This window comes from Tamandua tetradactyla, chromosome 4, assembly GCF_023851605.1.
Source record: "Tamandua tetradactyla isolate mTamTet1 chromosome 4, mTamTet1.pri, whole genome shotgun sequence".
In the NCBI taxonomy this organism is placed as follows: Eukaryota; Metazoa; Chordata; class Mammalia; order Pilosa; family Myrmecophagidae; genus Tamandua; species Tamandua tetradactyla.
Window position 1 is genome coordinate 25090000 of NC_135330.1, and position 23569 is coordinate 25113568.

The window sequence follows — 23569 nt, forward strand, 5'->3', positions numbered from 1 at the left end:
TAGCATGTGCAAAAACCCTATGGAAGGAACTAACAAGAAGAGATTGTAGGAAGCATGATCAGCTAGTGGGGGGTGGAAGTATAAGATGAAAAGAGCCTTGTGGGCCATGACAATAAGTTTGGGTATATTTTTCTTTTCTCAAGAAAGTATTGAGAATTTTACACATGGAGATACAAAATCTGACTTACAATTTAGAAAGATAATCCTAGAGGATGGATTATAGGGGAGCAAATGGGAGTAAGAAGAACTATTAAAAAGCTATCGTAGGGCGGACCATGATGGCTCAACAGGCAGAGTTCTTGCCTGCCAAGCCGGAGACCCGGGTTCGATTCCCGGTGCCTGCCCATGCTAAAAAAAAAAGGCTATTATAGGAACATAGTTCCAGCAGTGAAAAAAAAAAAAAAGCATACAATATGATCAATCCTGAACTTTGGAGGCTGAGGGACTGTTACAGACTAGGGTGCACTAAAGAGATCTAAAGAGATACAGCAGTTAAAGTTAAACTTTGACTGGTTCCATGAACAGGTAAAATGTAACCGTAAAGAGTGGTTTGCTGGTAAATGTTTAACAACTGGCTTGTTGAGAGGGAAATAACAGCTGGTTATGTAGCATTTTCCAATTCCAGTGGTATAAATAGTCCCTCCATGGCCAATGTCAAGCTATCACTGTGCTGTCACTGAACTTTGAGCTGGGTAGAAATGCACAGGTTCTCGCTGCAGAAGTCAGCTCCAGCACATTTCTGTAAGGAGATTTTAGTAACAGTTGGAAAACTGTGAAAGCACACTACATGTTGAATGATATTATTGAATTCGTATGGACTTTCTTAAATGTACAAATGGCAATGTAATCATATAGTAGAATGTCCCTGTTCTTGTGAGATTCATGCTGAAGCGTCCTGATGGAATCCTGATGTTTGCACACTGCTTTCAGATGGTTTGGCAAAAGGAAAGTGTGTGAGGATGGGGTGGGGGTGTAGCTTGGTGAGAGAAAGAGAGAGAATGGAGTGAATGTATCAAGAGATTAAGAGTTGGTGAACCCGAGTGAGTGATATATTGGTGTTCATTAGACTTTCCTCAACTTTTAGTGGGCTCAAGATTTTTTCAAAAGAAAAAAGATGAATGTGTTACCAACATATTTCATATAAAAATCTGAATTTGCAGTTGGTGTTGAAAAGAGCCTAATACTGGGCTTACCTTCTCATATGGCAACATTTAGTGACCTGAAGAGAGGGGATGTGCTTTCCAATCAGACCCTATCTGGCCCACTTATCTCATTTATTTTAATCTTCTGACCCCTGTCGGCATTTGCATTTGTAAATCCCATCTTAGAAACTGTTCACTGAACCACACTGGAAAATGTCTTCAAACATAAAACCTAAGTTGGTCTTTTATAAAACTCATTTAACTTCCAAGCACTCAGTGGAGGGGGAAAAATAAATAAATGACTACTTAGCTATTCCATTATTGCCACCACTTCTGTAATTTTTCCTCTTCTTGTGCCCTAGGCTAATAATTAAAAACAATTTTATGTTTTCTCAGACACATTTTACCAGTGCTCTGCTGACAGTCTGAAAGGTTGGAACTACTTAAACTCCTTATAAATTATTAATTTTGAGTCCATCATTCTGGGGTTAGAGACTCCCCAAGATGTACAACTAGATGAGATAATAGCCGCCTAGATTGCTTTCTGTGTTGCACAGCTCCTGTGAAGTTCAGGAGACCAACACAAGCATAGTGGTTTAGAAGTTTGTTTCCAAAAGACATTCAAATGCCTGTTTTGCTGAAGAGCTGTGATTTGGGGTGACTTGGCGCCCTCTAAAGGCTGCAGCGAATGAGATGAGCCCTGCTCCCCACAGGTTTTCCGTAAATTTTCGGATTTGGCCGGAACTGTGACGTGTTGGAGGGTGGGGCAATGTTTGAGTCCTTCCTTCGAATCCAAAAGCAGTATTCTAATTAGTTACCAATCCCGCCCTCAAGATTACGGAAGTTATCAAGCTGTTTTACACAACTTTTAATTAATTTATTTATTTTTACTTAGAGAGCACTTTATACCGTCACCGGCATGACAGCAAAGACAAATGGCATTTGTTTTAAACTGAGAGCATTTTGATTAAAGTCAGCATTCAGCATTCCATTTCTTTTTCTTTTAGAAGGAAGAATCGGGTCACAACTTTTTTTTTTTAAGGTGAACACTACCTTTGTCTATTTAGCTTTGAGAAATAACAAGTCTAAGTATCTGCTGTATTCCAACAAGGTAAGTGTACTGGGGTATTTTTGTCTGTTTTGTTAATGTGGAAATGCTTTATCACTTGGCCTTCCAGAAGCTCTTTTGCAGAGGGTGAGTGTCCTCCCTGGAGAATATATTCCTTAAGACTGAATGGGATTCCCTTTTTCTGAAGCCTCTTGATTAGGGTTGGGGCATCAGCGTTAAGAAGAGGAGCTGGAAGCAAAGGAAAGTTGTAAGGAAATGGAGCTAGCTATGCTTGAGGGAAGACTCTCTGAAAGGAAGGTGTCAGTGAGAATATAGAATCATAAGACTTTCAGAGATGATATGATCATCTCTGAGTTCATCTTGTGCATGAATGGGTGTTCAGGCATTAGGAAACAAAATATTACACAGTTGGTGTGATAGAAAATACTGTAACACAGTGCATAGTGTTAAGAAGTATTAACAGATAAACTCAATTACAATTTGCAAATCATCCAAGTCTCTCCATTTCTCATTAATGATTCCCATATTTGCTGGTCAGTCAGGTACGGAGTGGAGTTTTCGTGTTGTACAAAAGTCCACTTCACCATTAGGGTGCTTTCCTGCTAAGGAGCTAAATTTAAGCAATCTTTGAACTACAAAGGATTCTTTGTACTATTTGTAGCACACTTTGTTGTTTACAAAAAATTGCACACACTGTGTATCCTCCCAACTGTATAGCAAACAGTATTCTCTACTACCTTTGAAGTCACATCTATTTTTTTTATGCCCGACTGATTTTGTTTAAGATGAAGTGCCTTTATTAACTATTAGATGAATCAGACTTCAGAACAATGAATATTATGAGAAATAAAGAGGCATATTTCATGGTGATAAAGAGATCAGTTAATCAGTCATGCAAAACTGCACAAATTACGTATGATTCCAATAATGGAGCTTTGAATACATGAAAGAAAAAATTGACAGTGTTACAAGGAGTGATATCTACAATCATAATGAGAAATTCCAACATTTTCTCAATGATCAATAGAAAATTAAACAAAAATCAATAATGTTGAAGGCTTGAAAAACATTTTCAACAGACTTGGCCTCACTGGCATTGTGGAAATAAATGAGAAACACTCACATGGTAAGAATCAGAGGCTATTTACTCAGGCTTTGCCACCTGTCCTCAGTCAACAGCACTTGTTCTGGGCATGGGTTTCTTCTCTCCCGTGGCTTAAATTAGCATTTCATATCATTTTTCATATTTATTGACATAATACTTTGCTGTTTATTAAATTTTAGTGATTGCTATAAGACTTACAATAAGCATATTTAAAGTGTCTCATTCTACCCTTAAACATGCTGTATCACTTCATGTGTGCATGAGGGCACTATAACAGCATACTTCCACTTCCTCCCTTTTATCCTTGTGACTTTGTTTTCTTCTTATGTTTTTTACTTATCACATCTATTTTTTACTACTAATGATTTGGCATTCAGGCATAAAATCAGTCCTTTCAAGTTGCAAGGGAGAAAAGAGAAATTTACTACATGGTATCATGGGCATGCCTGCCTCTCTCCCTATACCTGCAACCCTCTCTTTTACAAATGTGTAAACAATGGCACAAAGAAACCAAGGATTTTGCCGAGGATGGCACAGCTTGTTAGAAGCAGAAGCAGAACTAGAACTCAGCTTTCCCAATTTCCACTTACTACCTACCGCCTTCACTGAATTTAAGTATTTTTTAAATGGCTGCCCTCCACTCGTAAATTAATAGTCTGTAAATAAGGTGTAATTTTAAAAGGTGCAAGTTCCCAATTTGTTTTTACCGCCCATTCAGTCTTTAAGTCAGTCTGCAAAAGATGAGGTGTTTTTTTCCCAGGACCCTTTTCATCCATAGCCTGCTTCTGTGTCTCTTACTAGGTCTCTAGGCAGGACTAAACAGTCCAAGAGAGAATCTGCAAGCATTTGCACCCAATACATACTTCTATTAGAGCAATTGTCACATAGTACCATGGGCATGCCTGCCTCTCTCCATATACCTGCATCTCCTTAAGGACAATCACTGGGTCTTAATTTTAAGACTTTATTTCTATTATTTAGTCACGGGTTCTTAATCACCTTTGGGGCCCCCATACTTGGTTCAGTACCTGCACTTTGAGATAGCTAAGCTGCATCTGTGAATAGTTTTCTGCCAATGTATACATTTCTGCACATGTTGCACTTTTCCAATTTGATTAGCAACCATTTCTTTTCTGTTATTGCAAAGACAAAGCACAGCCGAGGTCTGCCAACTACAGATCTCTATTTAGTTATTGATGTGGGTCATTTATTTTTTATTAGAAGCTGTTAGGACTTCCTGCTCGTCAACCTGAAGGAAGGCAAAGGTACATTTGTTTACAGATCTTGATTATATACTTTATCTGTGTAAACTGTCTTTTCCACAGAGGAAAGCAGGGAGATAAACAAGGAGGTAGGGGAAAGATGACTGGTTAAATGTTGCATAAGTAATGTCGCATTGTTTAAAACTCATTTCTTCCACCTAAGTGCTTTTCTTATTTTACAAAATCATAAACCTTGGTATTTAAGAAGGTTGCTCAGGGACCTATAGTTAATCAGTAGCAGAGACAGGGTACAAACCCAATTCTGCTGTCTCCAAAGTTCATTCTCATTGCAGCCCACCTACCTCTCCCCAATAGAAACTCCCAAATAAATCAAGGATATAGGAGGAAGAGGTGTAAATTTTATGATAGACACTGAAGACAGGCATAAACATCTCAACTTCACAAAGGGCAGGATGGACAATACGATTTGGAAATGGGGAACCCTGGGAAATCCCTCTGATCCTCCTGGCAAATCCATGGCTCTGCGCCAGACCCAGATGAGCCCAAGAGGTCAGAGGATTCAGCTTCTTCCTCCTGGAGCCTGTGAAGCCAATAAATTCAATTTGTTTTTATGCTTGGGGATTCCAGTCTGCTCGGGAGGCAAGTTGCAATGCCGTAAGGACAAACTCCCTCAAGCCCATCCTAGAAGTGCTGCCACAAACCCTGAGCCCCAGGTGAGGCTTAGTGACAGGAATCACAGGACACCCCAGGCTCTCAGGATGAGTACCCAGGCTTCGAAGCCACAGACATTATTTCAAATCCAAACTCTGCCTCTTAGTAGCAGTGCGGCCTTAGTTATGAGAAATGGTGATGCTACTCATTTTCCTAATTACTGGTGCCACGGGCTCAAGAAATATTGGCTCTCTTGGTTCTCCAAGGCAGATCCCACTGTGATAAGCAGCATGGTATGACAGAAATCACATAAGGGTTATGCAGCAAAAACCTCTCCTCGAAAAACACCATGTCTTCCCAGACCTTAACTGCTCGTTCCATGTTTTCTGGACTGACCAAAGGTATTGCAGGGGAAAGCAACATTTGCAACTGAGTCCACCCGACATATATGGCATGAGCATGATGTAAACTTGATTTGCTAGAAAAACTAGTTATAAATCTCCATACTTCCTCCTAGCAAGCAATGGGGCATTCCCATTTGCACTTAACTTTATCTTGGACTTCAGAATGTTCCTTATGACTTACCTTGGAATTGTGACCAGGACGTCTTGCCTCAGTACAAGGTCAGGGCCTCCCCACTTGATTTATGCAAAATCTTTGTTACGTAGAGAGATATGGCCCAGAGCCAGATATTTTTCAGGCTTCTAGACATTATGTATAAAAGCTAATGTTTCTGCTGCAATTCCTAGGATTCAAAGGGGCTAAGTGAGATCAAGGGGCCCATTTAAAACTGAGGGGATCTAGATTTATGAGAGGGTCAAAGGCCTATATTAATATCTAAATGTATTTGAGCATTACTATGTAGCAGTCACATCTCTAAGACCCTGAAAGTATATATCAGTCATTTAATCTTCATAATAAATCTTTAAAATAGATGTCATCATTATTATTATTTTTTGCCATCTCCATTTTACTGATGAGAAAACTAAGGTGCAGAGAGGGTAATAAACAGTTAGCCCAAAATCATACAGTTAGTAAGTGATGAAGCCAGGATTTAAATCAAAACAGTCTGATTTCAGAACTTGCCTTTTGTTTTTTAAACCAAATGTTAGTTTGCCTCTACTCAAAGATAAAAGGAAGGTTTCACTACAAAAGCTGGGTCCTGCTCCTAGGTCAAGCCTGGCCCTGGCACAATGCCTTCCTGCCCAAAAGGGCGATAAGAAATGTAACGAAATAAGGTATCAGTGGCTGAGAGAGTTCAACTAGAATCAAGAGACTATTCTGGAGACTGCTCCGAAGTAAGCTTCAGATAGATATTGCTAATTGCCATGGTTTGCCAAACCTCAATCAACCCCATTCCTGTTGGCCCTAAAGAATGTCTAGGGCTCCATCTGAGATTATACAGAGGTTTCATGCACTAGGGTAACTTTTCCAGAAACCTACAACCTCGAAATGGGTTCCTAGGCCAGATAAGTCTGAAACCCACAGAGGCCAGCCTCACCAAGAACATCAACTAGTTCCATCCCCCTATACCATATTATCAACACTCCTTTTCAACATGAAAAAGTTAGAATGGGCATAGTCCAAATACCCTTAAACATTGGGAAAAGGATCAAAGAAGAAGGAGGAGTTATAACAGAGAAGGTGGGATTTAACAAATGAGTATGACTGCCGAATCATTATATTAATATTTCTTTTAGTCTCCAGTGTCTTGGAACAGCCAGAAGAAAAAAAAACTAAAATTGTGCAACTGTAACCCATACCAAATTGAGAAATCTGTTCTATAACTACTTGTTACAACATACTTTGAAATTTATTGTTTTGTATATATGCTATATTTCACAATAAACATTGTAAAAAATTAAATTAAATTAAAATTAAACAAGCTAACACACTCATAAAAAAGAAAAAAGTTGGGTCCTGTGACAAGGACTTCCTTCCAGCCTTGTCATATAAAGCAGCTTTGCTTAACTTTTCTTTAACAGCACATGCCATGGTCAAGCAAGTTGCAGTGATTGGAGCTGGTGTGAGTGGCCTGTCCTCCATCAAATGCTGCTTGGACGAGGGCCTGGAGCCTACCTGCTTTGAGAGAAGCAGTGACATCGGGGGACTGTGGAAGTTTACCGTATGTGCTTCACATCCTCCAACCTTCACTGTCCATAATCTGACAGTTTGCTTTGTCCTTACTCAGCCACGGTGGCTTTAGCCTATCTTGGTGATAAAGGAGGGATACAGTTCACTGCAACAATGCACAGATATCCACAGAGCACAGTGCTAAACACTGTGCAGGAAGCAGACTGCTAAGTGAGGAATTTTGAGAATGGGCAGAGCATGGCCAGGAAACGTGGGGAGAGAGAGGAAGAAAGAGTTAAGACTGGTAGACAAACATAGTCCTGGAAGTTTGCAATGATTTCTGAACCAGGAACCTTCTAAGACAGAGTAGCAGAGTGTCACATTAGGTAAGCTGGAAGGCATGTCTGAATACAGAGCAGATGACACTCAACGAGGGATGGACATTGGGAACAGAGAGTCAAGTCCCACCCGTCAGCCATTGTTCAGGTCTCTGTGATAAGAACTGGCACAAGTGAAGCAGGACCTCAAACCTTTGAAGGTTGGTGGGGGCAGGAGAAGTTGTGGCTTTCCCATTACCAGAATAAGCAAAATGCAGTCACAGGCCTGTCATGTTAGAACTGGGGTATGCAGCCAAGAGGGCACGTCTCAGAGGCAGGCCAGTCGTAAGGTGACTTGAGCACCAGAAAGTGGGCTGGAAATGGCTAACACCACCAGCCTCTGGTGCTTGGGGAGTAGCAGGGTCTTCAGTGGGTTTTAAGGGATCTACCACAGTTGTAGGGTATAAGAAAATGTCAGAAAATGGGAGCCAAGTCGGCCCAAGGACTAACTGCTTCACTGGAAGGGAACACATCATTCAGTAGGAACTCAAGAAGGGGGAGACTAATTCTAACTGGTATAATGAGAGAAGACTTCATGGAGGAGGTGACTTCGCAGATCTTTGATGGATGGTGAAGAAAACAGAATAAGCAAAAGTACATACGTAGAAGTTGCCACAACCTTAGAATTATAGTGTACTAAAAAAAAACCTTTTTTTTTTTTGGTGAACTGGGAGCCTCATCAAGTCACCACATGTCAATGTAGAAAGAAGTATTGGATCTGATTAGTGTTCCTTCTGCTATTCATCCCCATGTTTTGTTTAGTTTCCTTTTCATTTTCTGGAGTAATACAGATTAATTTTAGAAAATAATGTTGAGTTAAATGAAAGGGAAAATTAAGTATAATAATTATGCCCACAGATGGACACTATTAATGTAATACGTTGCTGTGATTTCTTCTAGTCATATATGTATATATTTTTAAATGGTGTCATAATATTAATTTGCATTCACTCACCAAGTACTTACCATGTTTCTCTACCAAGAAACAATGGTAAACAAAATGCACAGAAACCTGCCCTCCTTACACTCTAGTGGAGAACAGAAACAGTAAACAAATCATTCCAATACAGTGTGATCAGCTCCATATTAGAGCAGGATGCTGTGAGTCACAACTACCTTCCCCTGATCTGTTGGGTTATGGAAGACTTCTTAAAGAAAAGGACTCTAAGAAACAGACTTGAAGGGCAAAGAGAAATTAACTAAAGTAGAGAATAAGAAAAAAGTGCAATTTGGGATTAAAGATGACAAATTTCTTTGTACCAATTGTGATGTCCAAGTGCCAATTTTCAGAAAGCCATTGGATATACAGATCAGAAGCTCAGGATAGCAATCTGGGCTGAAAATTTAGATTATGAGCCATCAGCAGAAAAGGAAATGGTCTGGTAAAACTACCTAGTCAAAGAGAAGTTCTGAGCTTAGGGCAAAACTCTGAGGAATACTAATATTTAAGAAAAAAAGTAGAGGAAGAGAATTTATCTAACAAAGGGAAACAACTAGATATACAGAATGAAAACCAGAAATGCGGTGCATAGAATACAAATTTCCCCCCACACACACACCCAGAAAAAGGGAGTTCTCAACATTGTTAAATTTTAGAGACGAGTCAAGAAGAAAATGACTTTGAGGTGTCCATTGGCTTTAGCCACATGGAGTTCATTGATGCCTTTAATATAGTTCTTTTCTGTTTTGTTTTTTTTTTTATTGTTTTTGGTTTTTGAATTTTGACAATGGAGACAAAACAACGAGTTGAGGAGTATGGGAGGAAACAGAGGCTGTCAGCATATGATGACTCTTCCATGAAGATTGAGATGGGGAGGAGAGAGACAGAGCTGGAGAGGACTTGGTTGAGAGTGGGTTTGGTTTAGTTTTGATTGGTGAATCTTTGGAATTTTAAGTGCTGACCAGAAGGAGCCAATAAAGAGAGAGAAATTGAAAATGTACGTAGATCTGATAGTGAGAAAAATCAATGAGGGGTTCTCTGAAAAGAGGCCCGGGGCGTCACCGAAGAGATCAGCTGTGGCAAAAAGGAGGAGAAAAGAGATGACTTCTGTTGCAACATGAGAGGATCAAGGCAGAACATAGGCCCTGCACTCCCAGGCCTGTTAACCTTGGAGTCCTGTTAGATGTTGTTAACTTCTTTGTGGTTTGAGAAAGGTATTGTCTTTAATAATTCCAATCCCATGGTGATTGCTGACCACTACAGCATGGGTACCCAATGCTAAGGGTCCTGAAATTAGCGGTGGAACACTAATACTAACTGCTGAGAGCCCTTCTCAGTGGGGCTGCCATGACCACCATGATTTCTGTTCTCTTCATTCTATCTTATCCATCAAGCTAACTATGCCTTCACCACAGGAAACTTCTAAAGATGGAATGACCAGGGTCTACAGGTCATTAGTGACAAATATCTGCAAGGAAATGTCATGTTACAGTGACTTCCCCTTCCAAGAAGATTATCCAAATTTCATGAATCAAAGAAAATTTTGGGACTATCTCCAAGAATTTGCCGAGCACTTTGATCTTCTGAAATACATTCAGCTTAAGGTAAGGCACCTTGGTTTACGGAAGAATAATGGGGACTTTCTTATCCAACAATCTAATGGAAATGCGATGATTAAGTAACATTTTTCCTGATTTTATTTGTGTGAATTAGGCAAATAATAAAGATGCCTCATTTCTCCTGAGACTCATATTTTACTCAAAAAAATCATTAAAATACTGAATATCCTAATTCCTCCCCTATATGCCAACACTCATCTTCAGGATGAAATTTAGAGTTTTCTGAGAGGAAAAGGAAAAGAAATTTCATCAGTAAAATCCATTGTGAGAAAATGACCTGAAGTCTGACCTACGAAAATTGCAGTGGGTCCAAACTCATTTTCTTAAATTTTTCAAATGCATCGGTTATTGTGGCTCATCTCTTTCTCCCTAGGTATGAAAACTAACTTCCTTCCAATGGAAGGAATCACATCTTGCGTTCTAGTCTGTATTACCCCTTTGGGACCTTGTGCAAGTTGCTTAAACTTCTCTGAGGAGAAAATAAACCATTATAGACACCCTGCCATGAAACTTGGCCTACTTAAAATAAAAAAAACATGGTTTACATTACTGGTTATTCCATGAGGTTCCAAGGTGTTGGTAGGAAGCAAGTGTTTGTCTTCTGCTTTCAGACCACTGTGTGTAGCATAACAAAACATCCAGACTTCTCCAAAACTGGTCAATGGGTCATTGTCACAGAGATAGAGGGCAAGCGGAATAGAGCTGTCTTTGATGCTGTCATGGTTTGCACTGGACATTTCCTGAATCCCCATTTACCACTGGAGTCCTTTCCTGGTGAGTCATTTTTACCTAGGAACCTGTCTACCTTTTTTAGTTCTTCTAGAAGAAAAGTTACTTATATCTAATGGAAAATCCCTCCTCTTGATTATAGACAACTGTATGTTCACTCTCAAGAATAAAATTATTTTGAAAGGTATAAAGTGCTATGTATGGGTAAGATACTATTTGATTATTAATATGAATGCTATTGCTATTATTATTTTTATTTACACTTTGTAATGCCTGTCTAATCCAAGTTCAGTGATCACCTGAGACTGAAAACTAACAGTTCTGTCATAAAAAAGGGCAGGCTTTGATTTTTGTGATTGAATTACAGGTTGTTTGTTTTGGAAATAACCTGCAATTCAAGAATCCAAAGTGAGAGTATAAGAAAACTTGACATGTTTGTAAAGAAACAAATAAGAAGTGTATGCGCAAAGGAATATTTTCATCCTTCAAAAGAGCCACCACAATAATAATCTATCTACCTCTTAAACCAGGGCTAGCAACAAAATACGTTTTAGAAAATTTTCTTTTGGAAATACTTTTGACTCCAACAGCACATTCTTTTTTAAAATGCTCATGATTGGCAAATCTTCATCTTTTGAGGTCAAAATTGATCATTTTACTAAATTGTAGTAAAGGTAATATTCTTTGATCACTTATAAGTAGCCCTAAAGTCAACTGAGTGAGTGAAATATCAAGGAATTAAAATAACTTTTAAGGAAGGAAAAATGTGAAGAGTAAAACTCGCAAACTTTGACCAAAAAAATGGAAAGAAAGAAGGGAGGAACAAAGGAAGAAAGGATAGATGGATCTTATCATTACAACTCCGAATTAACAAAATATCCGATTCCAAAAAAGTAATGTGTTTAGAAATAGATAGAACTCAAAACATAATCTTGCAAAGAAGCAATATCATAAATGGTGGCTGGGCTTCAGGCTTGCTGCTCGGCTGACAGCTAAATACACAATAATATAGTACTAAAGGAATCTATACCACCTCTTATAGCAATTTTTCTATGGGAAAATGTGTTCCAACTTCTGTGAAAGAGAGTCTGGTGGTTCCTTAGAAAGTTAAGTATAGTATTCCATATGACCCAGCAATCCCACATCCGGGCATATACTCAAAAGAATTGAAACAGGGACTTGAGCAGATATTTTCCCATTGATGTTCATAGCAGCATGATTCACAATTGCCAAAAGATGGAAGCAAACTAAGTGTCCATCATCCAATGAATGGATATGAAAAACATGGCATATACATGCAGTAGAATATTGTTCTGTAAAAAGGATTGAAGTCCTGATGCATGCCACAGCATGGGTGAACCCCGAAGACATGATGTTGAGTAAAATAAGACAGGCACAGAAGGACAACTATTGTATGATTTTACTGATATGAAATAATTAGGTTAAGCAAACTCAGAATCAGAATCTAGAATATAGGTTACTGGTGGGTTGGAGTGGAGGCAGGAAATAGGGAGTTAAAGCTTAAAATGAACAGAGTTTTTGTTTGGGATAATGGAAAAAATTTTGCAATGAATGGTGGTGATGGGAGCACAGCATTGTGAACATAATTAACAGCACTGAATTAAATATATGAATGTAGTTAAGAGGCAAATTTTTGGTTGTATGTATGTTACTAGAATAATAATTTTTCAAAAAAATCCATGGAACTTGTATTACTCAGGGTTTTCTAAGCAAACAGAAGTACTAGGAAATATCTGTAAATATAAGATTTTATAAAATATCTCATGCAGTCGTAGGGATACGTGAGTTCAAATTCTGTAGGGCAGGCCACACTGCGTAGTCTGCTAGCTTCCTCTCCAGGCCTCATAAAGTTCCCCCCAGGGGCATTCTCCTCATCCCCAAAGGTCACTGGCTGGTAGACTCTGCTGCACAGCTCATCATTCTGTCATCCTTCTCTGCTCTCTCAGACTCTCCAAAGGTCACTGGCTGATGGACTCTGTGGTTCTCTCAGTCTTGTGACTCTGCTGTGGCTTTCTCGTCATTCTCAAAAGGCATTCATTCCAAAAACTATCTTCTCTTTCATAGGATCCCAGTAAAGTAATCAAGGCCCACCTGAAATGGGTGGAGATACGTCTCCACCTAATCGATTTTAATACCCACACTTGATTGAGTCACATCTCTATGAAGATAATCTAATTAAAGTTTCCAGCATAGGGATTACTGAATAAGGATTAGCAGAAACGGCTGACTTTACAAAATGGGATCAGATGAAAACATGGTTTTTCTAGGGTACATAAATCCTTTCAAACTGGCACAGTACACAAACCATATTTTTATAGAATATATTTATTAGGTAAAATAGCATGCATCCACAATCTGCTTCTTGCCCAAGATGTTCAGGATCATCCATGAAATGCTTTTATTATTTGTCTGTGGTGAATTTGATTTCCTAAAGTAATTATTTGGAAAGGGAACACTCAGATGGAGGTATACGCTCTTCTGTATTTTTTTAGACAGGTTGTGCTAAATCTGTACTTTGGCTCACAGCATCGAATGGGATGCTACAATGGCAGGGAAAACTGGGACTTCCAGTCTTCCATAGATCCTATCCCTGCATATTGGAGAATTCTGACATTGAATATTTCTAATTTTCTGACTCCCTCCTTCCCACCAGGAATCCATAAGTTTAAAGGGCAGATCTTGCACAGTCAAGAGTACAAGGTCCCAGAAGTCTTTCAAAGCAAACGCGTGTTAGTGATCGGTCTTGGGAACACCGGAGGGGACGTTGCAGTGGAGTTGAGTCGAACGGCAGCTCAGGTACCCCATCTCTGAATCCACACCCCCACCCCCATCATCATTTCTGATTGCTGAAGAAGTACTCAAGATCATAAAACACACTGGCCAATTGCTAAATCTCATGGACTAAGGTAAGTGGGAAAAAAAACCCAGCAGCAACTGGAAATCCTTAAAGCCTCCTGTGGTCTTCTATGACCTAATTAACAAACCACTCTACAAAGAATTGAACCATCTCCAAGAAGAGTCTAAGCAATTTGCATGAAGGTGAGGCTACTATGCATTTGTCAAAGGTGCCCCTTTAAGAACAAGACCAAATGGGCAAATTGTTCCCCCCAAGCCAATTACGGTTCTGGAGTAGAACTTGAACTCTCCACCTTTGAAATTCTGGTAAAACCTCAGGTAAGGATAGAAAGAGGCAGTTGTTTTCTGCGAGTCTCCAATTCATTTTTATTAGGAAAGACAAACCCATGCCTTGTCTTAAGATAAAAGTATTCCTTATTTTTGAAATAAGATAAAAGTGTCTCTCATTTTTGAAAGTCCAAACATAAATTCACAAATTAGAAATCTATTCCAATTTAGCATTAATGATAAGATTTTGAAATAATAGATTTTTCTTCACTTCAGTTAAAATTGCTTTCCCAAATCCTCACTTTAAATTCTGCATTATTTACATGTGAAAAAAAGCCAGATCAATATTATATATCTCCAAGTATTATAATTCTTTATACTAAACATGATGGAAATATAATACTTGAGAAAACAGCTGTAAAATACATTCAAATTCCTTTGCATCACCTTTGATTTTTCCTCAATATCACACTCTCTTTTTCTCCCTCTTTCTCATTGACAGTTATTTTAACATATTTAACATATTTAGATCATGAAACCAGTGAAAGCAACAGGCTGGATACCCATTTGTAAACTGATTTGTAAACCTATATACAACCCGCCAGTGCTCTGCTGTTGTTAGACCAGGGGGTCTTTCATTTGAAACACTTTGAAGAAAAATACTATAAAATGCCTGATGATATATGTACTCTTCTTGCCTTACTTTTTAGGTACTTCTCAGTACTAGAACTGGTACTTGGGTTATTGGCCGCTCTTCAGATGGGGGCTACCCTTACAATATGATGGTTACAAGAAGATGCCATAATTTTATTGCACAAGTTCTGCCTTCATGTGTACTAAGGTGGATTCAAGAGAGGCAGTTGAATAAAAGACTTAACCATGAGAACTATGGATTAAATATTATAAAAGGGTATTTCAATTTTGTTATTTAATGGAAAAAAATTATTAAATCAATATTTTTCACTCAATTATATTCAGAAATCAAAAAGTTTAGAATTCAAACACTAAGTACTCATTGTAATTTTACTTCTTTAAGACAATGTCCATTAGGTCTAAAGTAGACTATTTTCTCCCTGGTAACAAAATAACCATCTGTGAGGCTAAAAGAAATTCATGAGGCTAGATGAAAGACTTTCATACCCAACTTGAAAATCAGGAAATTTAAATTGAGTGATCTTGAAATTATTACCATCAGAAGTAATGATACCTGCAGCATCAGTGAATGCAAATGGCCAGCTTTTGCCTACATATAATAAATATTTACTCCAGCTCATTGATTAGAGATGTATGAATCTTCCGATAGAAATTCCTGGAATTAAATATTTTAATATGCATCTGTATAAAGTTCCACATTGGCAAGGAAAAGAAGACTTTTGATATGCATGTAAGGTCATTAAGTATGAATTTTATTATATACTTGACCCAAATATTTTTCTTTTCTCAACATAAATAAGAAAAATTAAAGGCAAAGAATGATTCAATATGTAAATTTTATGTCTGATGTGATTAAGTAGAATGATGTTCAGAATAGCAGTCATGTAAATATGATTTTTAATGTAGGATTCACATTTTTTATTTTTCTTCAAAAAATTTCTTGCTGATCTTCTCTTTGCCTAGTGTCGATCTCTGAAGGCCCGGGTAAGATGTGAGACCCAAAACTGGCTATCAAATGGATTGCTGTGTACTCTTTCCTGATGCTTTGATAAAAGAATTTATCCCAGAACTCTTAATCCCAAGAGATTTAGCATTTTAACCCCTGGCAGCCAAGAAACAGCAGGCTTAGCCATTTTCCACGTGCTTTCTACTGGGAGCAGGAAAACAAAACATGCTACAGAGTTGTCAGGTAGACAACTCTGAATCAGAAATCAGTTGATTCACAGCCTCTGCTTGGCAGAACATTTCCCTGAACGGACCAAATAAATCATGTGCTTAAATGTCTTGTAGATATCGTTACAGTGAATAATTTTCCCCTCTGTGTCAAAGGAAAAATGCAAAGTTAATTGTGAATGATGAGCTGCCAACCTGTATCCTCTGTGGGGCAGTCACTATGAAGTCTGGCGTGAAGGCATTTACAGAAACCTCTGCTCTCTTTGAAGATGGGACGGTGGAAGAAAACATTGATGTGGTGATCTTCACGACTGGATATGCATTTTGTTTTCCTTTTTTTGAAGAACCTCTCAAAAGCCTTTGTACAAAGAAGATATTCCTATACAAGCTGGTCTTCCCTGCAAACCTAGAGAAGGCAACATTAGCTATCATTGGCCTCATCAGCCTGAAAGGATCCATTTTAACAGGCACAGAACTGCAAGCACGATGGGTCACAAGAGTATTCAAAGGTAACTTGACTTTGTTTAAAGCCCTGTGTCAGTAAGTGAATCTTAACGTTAATGTCCTGCTATTTATTTAAAACCAAGGAGACGAGCTAAGGAAGCATAAAACACATCAAAAGAAAGGGGAAAAATTGGACGATGAATTTTATGTAAGTATAATAGCACAATGAGTGTGCTGTGTCACTCAGTGTGACTGAGTGGTTAAAGAGATTTTTTATTCAGTGCAGAAGATAAATTTGGGCAACAGAATAAAATCAGGTCCCTCAGGTTAATCGAAATCATTGGAAGCCTCTGGTTCCTATTCTATTTTCTCTGCTCCTCTCTTCTGTCTTTCCATTTATTACCAGAAGTAGAATTTTATATTGCTTTCAAAGAAAGGTATTGGAATAGTGTACACTGTGAATAATGTTGAAATCTGGAAACACAGTTGCCTCTAGGAAATGCACAAAACTAATTTTTAGACACTGAACACTAATTATTATCCAGAGCACAGCTGCGAAACTCAGAGATACTAAGGGTCGAATCCCAGTGCTGAAACTTATTACATATGTTGCAGCTTCTCTAAACCTCAGCTTCTTCATCCATACAATGAGGATAATAAAACCTTACTCACAAGGATTTTGTAAACTGGATAATGTCTGCAATTCAATTAGTACAACACTTAGAATTTAGTAAATGGTCGTTAAGTGATAGCTATTACTCTTACTAATAGTAATATTGCCGTAGCACTCTAAAACAGGATAGAGTTTAGATTTGTAGCCATTTTTTTTTAAATTGCAGTTGTATTATTTTTAAATATAAATAGCAATCACAATTGGGCCAACGCACTGTCCTTTAAGCAGAATGCTGTCCTTAGTGGATAAAAATAATTACCAATAATTTATAAATTGCATATAATACTGTGCTAAGTATTGTTCCATAACCCTTCATTAAATTATCACAGATTTTTAATTCTTGAATGCCAGTTGAAGTGCTTCCACACCATTTATTATTCATTTATATTAAAATGGCATAAAGACTCAGAGAAGATTCTTAAGTTCCTCATTTTTTAATGTATTTTATAATGAGCTCCAAAATGCTTATCAGAAAAATTGGGCTGACAAAATGAAACCGATTAGATCATGCCATAGTAGCAAGTGCAGGCTTATGCAGAGAGCCTCCAAGAGGCAATCCAGAAACCACCAATTAAAGTCTTATTGATTTTTTACAGGATAAAATGACCCTGGTGGCAAGTACACTACAGCATCAGGCAGATCCTATCTATCCCCTGTGGATAGTGAACCCACCTCTTAGTGTCCACACTTAGCATCTAATAAGGGCGAGGCAGGACTGAACTGCCCGGCCAGGCTAGAATGAGAGGATGAAGACGGTGAACTATCGAGGTCCTAACTGGCCAGTGGGGGCTGGGGAGACAGGGAAGAAAGAGAGGGTGTGGAAGGTCCAGGAGCCCAGAGGACAGAGTGAGTTTTAGACTCTGAGGCAGCTGACCAGCTAGAGAGACTGGCCAGGATTCAAGCACTTAAGTCAAGAACAAGGTTCATGGATTTAGAATGACGGGAAAGGCAGAGTCCGAGTGTGATGATTATCTACATAGGACACTGAGAGTGAGCACATCCTCCCAACAGCTCAAGCAGACAGAATTTCTGTAAGATTGACTGTTGCCAGGCCTCATCCATGTCTGAGGCTACCAGCATAACTGATATGAAGACATGCCAGAGCAGATGTTTCAGTTTGCTAAAGCTGCCAGAATGCAATAGATCAGATATGGATTGGCTTTTACAATGGGGATTTACTAACTTACAATTCACAGTTCTGAAGGCGTGAAAATGTGCCAATTAAGGCATCAACAAGATGATACCTGGACTCTGAAGACAAGCCGCTGGCATCCAGGACACCACTCTGTCACATGGAGAGGCATGTGGCCGGTGTCTGCTGGTCCTTTGCTCCTGGGTTTCATTGCTTTCAGCTTCTGGTTCCAGTGGCTTTCTCTGTGGGTCCTCCCTTAGCTTCTAGGGGCATTTCTTTCTCTAATGAGCCCTTGGCTTTTTCTATCCTCTATCCTCTCCTAAAGGACTCCAGTAAAAAGATTAAGACCCACCTTGAATGGGGTGGGCCACATCACAATTGAAATAACCTAAATGTCCCACCCACAATGGATCTGCACCCACAGGAATGGATTAAAAAGAACACAGCCTTTTCTGGAGTACATAAAAGCTTCAAACCAGCACAGCAGGGTTATAAAAATGAGGGTCATATTAATAGCTTTAACACAAAATATATATATATACATACACTAAATTTCACTTGAAGAAAGAATATCACAAAATCTACATTCAAGTTGCTTCAGGAAGGTGAGGACTTGACAAATTGATCATCCCGTGCCATCCCTCAGTCCCTCAGCCAGAGGTAGGCACTGAAAATGAATATGACTCTGCATCCTAGACATAGAGCAGTTTGCCTTGTGCCAGCCCTTTATGCATGCTTCTTGATGTGGGAGCAAATGAAGACAGGTGGAGCAGACCAGGTGGGGCAGGTGTAGCTGATGCATCAATATATGGAAGGCTGAGGGCTGAGGGCTGGGCCACTGGTGCGGTCTCTGTTCTGGAGGTAGAGACCCCTGATGAAGTAAGTTTGAACAGGGATTTTACCTGCAGAAAATTATCTTCTGCACTCCAATTCCATTCTAAGCTTTAACTCTCCTATGTTCTGAGTCCGGGGCAGTGGGAGGCCAGAAATGAGAGGGAGAAGGACTTAAATGAAAGCAAAGTTACTTGTGATGTTAATGTTATTTCTGGTTTTGCTCATAGGACTCTGTCAGATACCTCCATCCCAAAAATTGATGGCTGATGCTGCTAAAAAGGAGCAGCTCATAGAAAGGTATGAACTATTGCTACAGGGAAAACTACCAACATGTTCCATTTCAGGAAAAAAACAGTTCTCAATTTAAAAAGCCATTGCTAGAGAAGCAGTATGGCAAGTTGAAAATACCTCTCCGTTAGGAGTCAAAGGAATTTGAGAATATGTTTTTAGTTCTAACTCTGCCACCCACCAGATGCATGACCCTGGATGCTTCATGTAGGGACACCAAGTCTTCCAAGTGGAGCACAGAGCCTGGCCTCCTGCAGGTGACAAATCCTGTCTTCACTTGGTCTCCAGAACTCCTTTCTATCTTCATTCTCCTCCCATCTCTCTGGCTGCTGATGTATCTCCTCTTTCTCATTTCTAAAAATTAGTGAACCCCAAACTTAGTCCTCAGACCTTTTCTATCTTCTAAATATGCTCATTCCTAGGTTGGATTTATGTCTCTAACCAAATCTCCCCTGTAATTCCAGACTCCTAATCTATCCCCCTCTAGATAGCCCCACTTAGATATTTAGTATCTCCAATTTAATATATCTAAAAACAAACTCTTGACCGCTTCCACCACTCCACATTTCCCACAAATATGCTGTTCAAATGGCTTTTCCCCAGCTCACTAAATGACTACTTATTCCAGTTGATCAGCCAAAACTCTTGGAGTGATCCTTTTCTCATCTGTTTCTCTCATACTTCATATCAGCAAATCCTGACAGTTCCTACCCTCAGAATAAATCCAGACACTTCTCACTACCCCCTTTGCTACCACCCCAGACCAGGCCACTATCATTTCTCACCAGGACACTTGGAATCATCTCTTATCTGGTTTCCCTCTTCCACTCTGGAACCAGCAGTAGCAGTGACTCACATCAAGTTGTTCTACTGTCAAAACCCCTCCAAATTCTTTTCCATTTCACTCACAGAATCCTCACTGCAGCCTCCTCAGCCCTACACTCAACTCTTTCTCTGTGCCCTCATTGGAACCATTTCCCCACCCTACCTATGCAACCTCAGTCACTACAGTCCCCTCACCATTCCTCAAACAGGCCAAAACCTTCGTACCAGCTATTCTTTCTGTCTGGAATGTTCTTTCCCCACATATCTGCATAGCTCATTCTGCTCAAATGTCACCATGTTAGAGAGAAGCCTTCCCTGACAATACCACATAAAATAACAAACACCCTAGTCTCACCACTGACTCTTTCCCTTACCCTCTTCTATATTTCTTCATAATAGTTGTTAATACCTATTATAGACCTATTTGCTTGATATCTTTTAAATAACCTGCTGATTTCCTCCATTAGAATGTAAGCTCCTTAAGAACAAGAACTTTGCTTGGTTCACGTTGGAACCCTTGCCCCTAAATGGTGTCTGGCATGCAGTAGACTTTTAATATTCTTTTTAGTTAATTACTAATTTGGGGGGACATCATGAAAGTTTACTAACAAAAGAAACAGCTGGGAATTAACCTTCATAGACACACTATACTCGGATATGTGAATGTTCAATGCTGGCACAAGTATGATCCTCTCAACGCATGATCACCACCATTAAAAGGAATTCAGTTGCCCATACACGTGCAGGTTTCTGCTCGTGGTCATTCACCTTTACAGTTTATATATTTGGTCTGACCAGAATTTACCTTCATATCAAATTCAAGAATTGAACATATTCTTTATTTTTTCTTTTTTTTTTTTTGTTCATTTCTAATACGTTATTTACAGCCGCTCTCCCTAGTTGCCTTCTTTTACCATATCTATTAACCAAATTAATTACCCTCATTTCTCTAGATAAACTCTTATCTTTTCTTTCTACCATAGAAAAACATTTGCTAACAATTTTATTCTAAAGTGATACAGTGGGGGGAGAAGTGGGTCTTACCACTTGAGAAATGCAGGGCAGGGGCTGAAGATTAAAAAGTGACCCATCTTTTTTCCTCTTAGGGGTGCAATTAAAGATACCAGTAAAGACAAACTCGACTACATTCCCTACATGGATGACCTCGCTGCATGCATAGGCGCAAAGCCCAATATCCCATTTCTGTTCCTCAAGGATCCCAGGCTAGCTTGGGAAGTTTTCTTTGGACCATGTACTCCATACCAGTATCGTCTGATGGGCCCTGGAAAATGGAATGGAGCCAGAAATGCCATCCTGACACAGTGGGACAGGACATTGAAACCCTTAAAAACTAGAATTGTTCAAGATTCCTCTAAGTCACATTATTTAAAAACTTGGGGGGCACCCTTCCTGCTTGCCTTTCTTCTACTTATCTGTAAATCTTCACATTGTTTTAAATTAGTACGTGACAAACTGCAGGAGAGAATTTACCCTTACCTATAAGTATCTGATGAGGAGGAATCTAATTGATTATGAAAGTTGCACCAAGTCATATTGATTCTATCTCCAAATGTCTTGTTCTTCCTTCATATCCTTTCCAATATAACTGTTATAACCCAAGTTCAGGTCCAGCCATCCCTTATCTGGACAGCTATATCATCTTTCTCTTTGGTCTCACTGCTTCCTTTCTCACCCCTCTTATAACTGAGAAATTAGGAATTAAGGGATGATTGTGATTACTGAATCATTCTATAGATATTCATTTTTACTTTCTTGGTATATTAGAGTAGACAGAAGGAAATAACTGAAATCTCTAAACTATAATTCAGCTGTCTTGATCTCTGATACTAACTGTATACCCTTTATTTTGCACCCTTGTGACTAACCTTCACTTGTACCTATTTTATCCAGTCTTTTTTTTTACTTCAGAGTCTTAAGATCACTAAAGACATCCCCTTATGTGTATTAATAAAGGGCCTTGGTTCAGCCCAAAACTAACCCACATCAGTTCCAAAAGTATCCAAAACTGGATCTAACCAAAATGGGCCTGCCTGATATGTGCAGTAGCTTTGACTTTAACCTATACATAAGTTAATACCTTATTATAATACTAAAAATCACACCCATCAACATATTAAGGGCACCATTTTCTTACATATATTTTGTGACTGAGCATGTAATCAATCTGCAAATGCTCAATAATTCGATAACCTCTGATTATATTATCTGGACCCATTATGCTGTTTATATTAAAACTTGCCCATCTTTTGATGCTATAAAATTGTGAGAATTAGTGCAGTTTGAGGAGATAGACTTTGGGAAGCCATCTGATCTGCTGCTTCATGCCTAGCAATAAACTCTTTCTTTCTTTGAAACCCGGGTGTCTCAGGAATTGATCGTTTGAGTGCATTGGGCAGAGACTCTATCACCTTCATCTAGCAAAACTCTGTTCAATCTACGTTCAACTTTGCTACCTAAGTGATTATTCTGAAATGAAAATATGTGTCCATTGTTTCAGTCAAGATCTCAGAATTAGAATCCCAGCTCTGCCATTAGCTGTGTGGTCTTAGCCAAGTTACTTAACCTCCCTAAATCTCAGTTTCCTCATCTGGAAAATGGTGGGAATGATAGTGTTTTCCTTAAGGTGAACATTAAGTGCAACAAAGCAGGGTGTTGATCTACAGTAAATTAATTATTAATAATTGCAGAGTCTGAGGACATTTTTTATTCTATGACTTAAAGGATTTGAAAACTGTTGCCTGGTTCTGTTCCCTATTGCATAATCAGAAAGCAAGGATTTTGCAGTCCAGGGATCTCTGGTCTCACTTACCATCAAGATGACTCTTTTGTCCTTGTGTGCCCCACCAAACCACGAGGCGTGCTACCTGTGCCGTTTGAGGGAGAACTATCAATGAGACCAGCCTCACTTCTATCACCACAGCAAAGTTAGAAGGAGGGCATTCCACAAGACTGTCCTCCCTTCTGACACCAATTGCAAGTTCAGGGAGTTCCCCAAATTACCCACAATTTCAATAATGTCCTAGAAGGACTCATAGAGTCCTGAAAAATGTTATACTCACAGTTATGGTTTATTACTGCTAAAGGACATATTAAAATCAGCCAAGGGAAGAAGCACACAGGATAGAGTCCTGGAAAGCACCAAATGCAGAGCTTCTAGTTACCTTCCCCTGTGGAATTATGAACATGTTACTTTCCTAATATCAGTGGGTGATAATACATGTGGTCAATTGCCAACCCAGGAAGCTCACCCAAACTAAGATATCCAGTATTTATTAGGAATCCATGGACACTTTCTCCTTCAGGAAGCCTTCCTCTTTCAATGGGTTGATGAACAAAGTGGGCATGGGGGTAGGGATGGAGGTTAGGCATTGGCTCAGCAACATGGACTCCCACTTACCAAGGCCGACCTAATTACAGCTCTGCTGAGTGCCCAATCTGCCAGCAGCAGAGACC

General features: G+C 39.1%; 1 protein-coding gene and 1 long non-coding RNA gene across 4 annotated transcripts in view; one reads left to right on the forward strand and one right to left on the reverse strand.

The window, feature by feature from the left end:
• Positions 1 to 23569, reverse strand: part of LOC143680618 (uncharacterized) — a 275278-nt gene that overhangs the window by 114974 nt on the left and 136735 nt on the right. The gene's annotated exons all lie outside the window — the stretch shown is intronic.
• On the forward strand, positions 1883 to 22011 carry FMO4 (flavin containing dimethylaniline monoxygenase 4). 2 transcript variants are annotated; one of them, XM_077156950.1, is made up of 10 exons: positions 1883 to 2253; positions 7176 to 7315; positions 9996 to 10184; positions 10811 to 10973; positions 13603 to 13745; positions 14783 to 14982; positions 16056 to 16408; positions 19210 to 19279; positions 19455 to 19527; positions 21202 to 21315. In XM_077156950.1, the coding sequence occupies exons 2-10, from the start codon at positions 7184 to 7186 to the stop codon at positions 21211 to 21213; spliced, it is 1335 nt and encodes a 444-aa protein (XP_077013065.1). In that variant the 5' UTR covers positions 1883 to 2253; positions 7176 to 7183; the 3' UTR covers positions 21214 to 21315. The 2 variants fall into 2 exon arrangements, with proteins under 2 accessions (XP_077013065.1, XP_077013064.1); XM_077156949.1 differs by lacking the exon at positions 19455 to 19527 and having other exon boundaries at positions 1897 to 2253; positions 21202 to 22011.